At 45.8% G+C, this 2,611-nt stretch overlaps 1 protein-coding gene across 1 annotated transcript; it reads left to right on the forward strand.

Annotated features, from left to right (window-relative positions):
• Nucleotides 1-2,362, forward strand: myca (MYC proto-oncogene, bHLH transcription factor a). Its single transcript, XM_062985417.1, has 3 exons — nt 1-157; nt 472-1,059; nt 1,428-2,362. The coding sequence occupies exons 2-3, from the start codon at nt 477-479 to the stop codon at nt 2,015-2,017; spliced, it is 1,173 nt and encodes a 390-aa protein (XP_062841487.1). The 5' UTR covers nt 1-157; nt 472-476; the 3' UTR covers nt 2,018-2,362.
• The last annotated feature ends 249 nt before the right edge of the window (nt 2,363-2,611 follow it).

Below are 2,611 nucleotides of genomic sequence, written 5' to 3' on the forward strand. Positions count from 1 at the left end.
CCGACAAGAGCGGAGGACGCTGTGAACGCTGCTGAATAACGAATTAAGCGACTGAACCTGGATTTTATACACTGACTGGGGCAACCTGACGATATTGGAATCTATTTATTGTGTCTTTACAATTTTGTGTGTTTTGGAGCTGCGTTTTAAATACATGGTGAGTATTTATGTTCTGTTTTTGCGTATTGATATCAGTCGGTGTATGCACTCGGATTAAATAGTGCAGTAATGTCTTGCTTGATGCTTAAAGTCGTCTGTTATGACTGACGTTTAGCTTAATAATCAGATATACATTTAAACATTTGGAAGGCTGATTTGTCAAGTTGCCACCTTGCAATTTAATGGATTCTCTAAGAGCGTTAAGTGCATGCATCTTCTGCTTATTAATGCAATACACTGCACTGCACTGCACTGCACTTCTGCAAAACTTTACACGCATCTGATGAGTCCTGTTCTCTGTCTCATCCCCAGCCATCATGCCTTGGAAGAACTACGATTACGATTACGACTCGGTCCAGCCGTATTTCTACTTCGACAACAACGAGGAGGATTTCTACAACCAGCTGCAGCAGTGTCAGGCTCCCAGCGAGGACATCTGGAAGAAGTTCGAGCTGCTGCCCACGCCTCCTCTGTCACCGAGCCGGCAACCGTCCACAGCCGAGCAGCTGGAGATGGTGAGCGAGTTTCTGGGGGACGATGTGGTCAATCAGAGCTTCATCTGCGATGCAGATTCGTCGCAGGCTTTCCTCAAGTCCATCATCATCCAGGATTGCATGTGGAGCGGCTTTTCTGCGGTCGCCAAGCTCGAGAAGGTGGTCTCGGAGAGGCTCGCGACGTTGCACGCGGCGAGGAAAAGCATGCCGGCACCGGCTTGCACAGAGAATACAGACAGTAGGGTGTATTTACAAGATCTAAGTGCAACGGAGTGCATCGATCCCTCCATGGTGTTCCCTTATGCGCTTGCGGATTCGCAGAAGTGTGCAAAGGACACGCAGGGTGTGCAGACGCACGCGCTGGCGATGGACACTCCGCCCAACAGCGGCTGCAGCAGCGATTCTGGTGAGTTGCGTTATCGAAATGTCATGTGCATGGTGTTAATGCATGGAGTTCATGCATGCATTCTTGCTTGGTTGCAATATTAGACGTGTAAGATAGTGAGCTGGTAGTGGACAGTGTGTTGGGGGTGATCTGGGTTTGCTTACACATCTCCTCCCACTCCCTCCAGCTGATGGACAAGTCTGGCTCAAGCTTTGAGACTGCAGTGTAACTATCAGCTGATGAAAGTGGGTGGGGAGTGCAGAGGAATGCAGAGATTTTTTTCACTCCCCTCCTCTGTTTCTGCAGAATGGCACTTCCCACAGCACAGATCTGTGGGAAAATGCACAAATGAGGTCTCCGGATTTCTAACCTCTTTATTTAATTCACAGACGATGAAGAAGAAGAAGAAGAGGAGGAGGATGATGATGATGAGGAGGAGGAGGAGGAGGATGAAGAAGAAATCGATGTAGTAACGGTAGAAAAGCGTAGAAGGAGCGACACCGAGTCTTCAGAGTACAGGCAGTCTAGCCCGGTCGTCCTGAAGCGCTGCCACGTCTCGACGCATCAGCACAACTACGCAGCCCAGCCGTCCACGCGACACGAGCAGCCTCCCACCAAGCGGGCACGCCTAGATGCCACACCCACAAGTCACAGTGTCAGCCGGCACACCCGACAGAGGAAGTGCACCAGCCCGCGAACGTCCGACTCCGAAGACAACGACAAGCGGCGGACGCACAACGTCCTAGAGCGCCAGCGACGGAACGAACTCAAGCTGAGCTTCTTTGCCCTAAGGGACGAGATCCCAGAGGTAGCCAACAACGAGAAGGCAGCCAAGGTGCTGATACTAAAGAAGGCGACGGAGTGCATTCGCAGCATGCAGGTGGATGAACGAAGGCTCACGTCTGCCAAAGAACAGCTAAGGAAAAAGAGTGAACTTTTAAAACAAAGACTACAACAGTTAAGAAGATCACATCTATAATAAAGAACATATTCAATTAAAGGAATAGACTGTTGAGACAAAAGAAAGACTTTTAAAGTTTCTTGTTTTTATGCAAGTTGTTCATATCGTGATTTAGTTTTCTTTTAAATATTGTCATTTTTTGTCTATGTTTAAAACCACGATTTAAAGTGGTCAGATAATTTGTATTTAAACCATTTATTTTTATTAATAAAATAAGAAAACACAGGCATTGTGGCCATTATAAAATAATTTGTATTTTTTTGTATATAACGGATTCATATTTCTTAAAAGCCTATTTTTTGAACTGTATTGTCTGAGTGTTCTGCAGACACTGTTTTGGTTCGCTGTATGTTTGAACAGTTCTGAATCATAAATGCATTTTGTGAAAATGATTTCTGTCTGTGTATTTTTAACTTTGAGCTCCAGAGACCTGGGTCTGATATGGTTATCGCTTGTGAATTCACTGCAACCCTGACCAGGATAAAGTGGTGCAAAGCAGTGCTCATGGTTAGATCAAAATGTAGAAGCGATATATAGTACAGTATAATAACAATAAATTCTTACCATTCATTCATTATCTGTTTTACCACCACATTATCCTATTCAGGGTCG

The sequence above is a fragment of the Trichomycterus rosablanca genome, chromosome 23 (assembly GCF_030014385.1).
Source record: "Trichomycterus rosablanca isolate fTriRos1 chromosome 23, fTriRos1.hap1, whole genome shotgun sequence".
NCBI classification, from domain to species: Eukaryota; Metazoa; Chordata; class Actinopteri; order Siluriformes; family Trichomycteridae; genus Trichomycterus; species Trichomycterus rosablanca.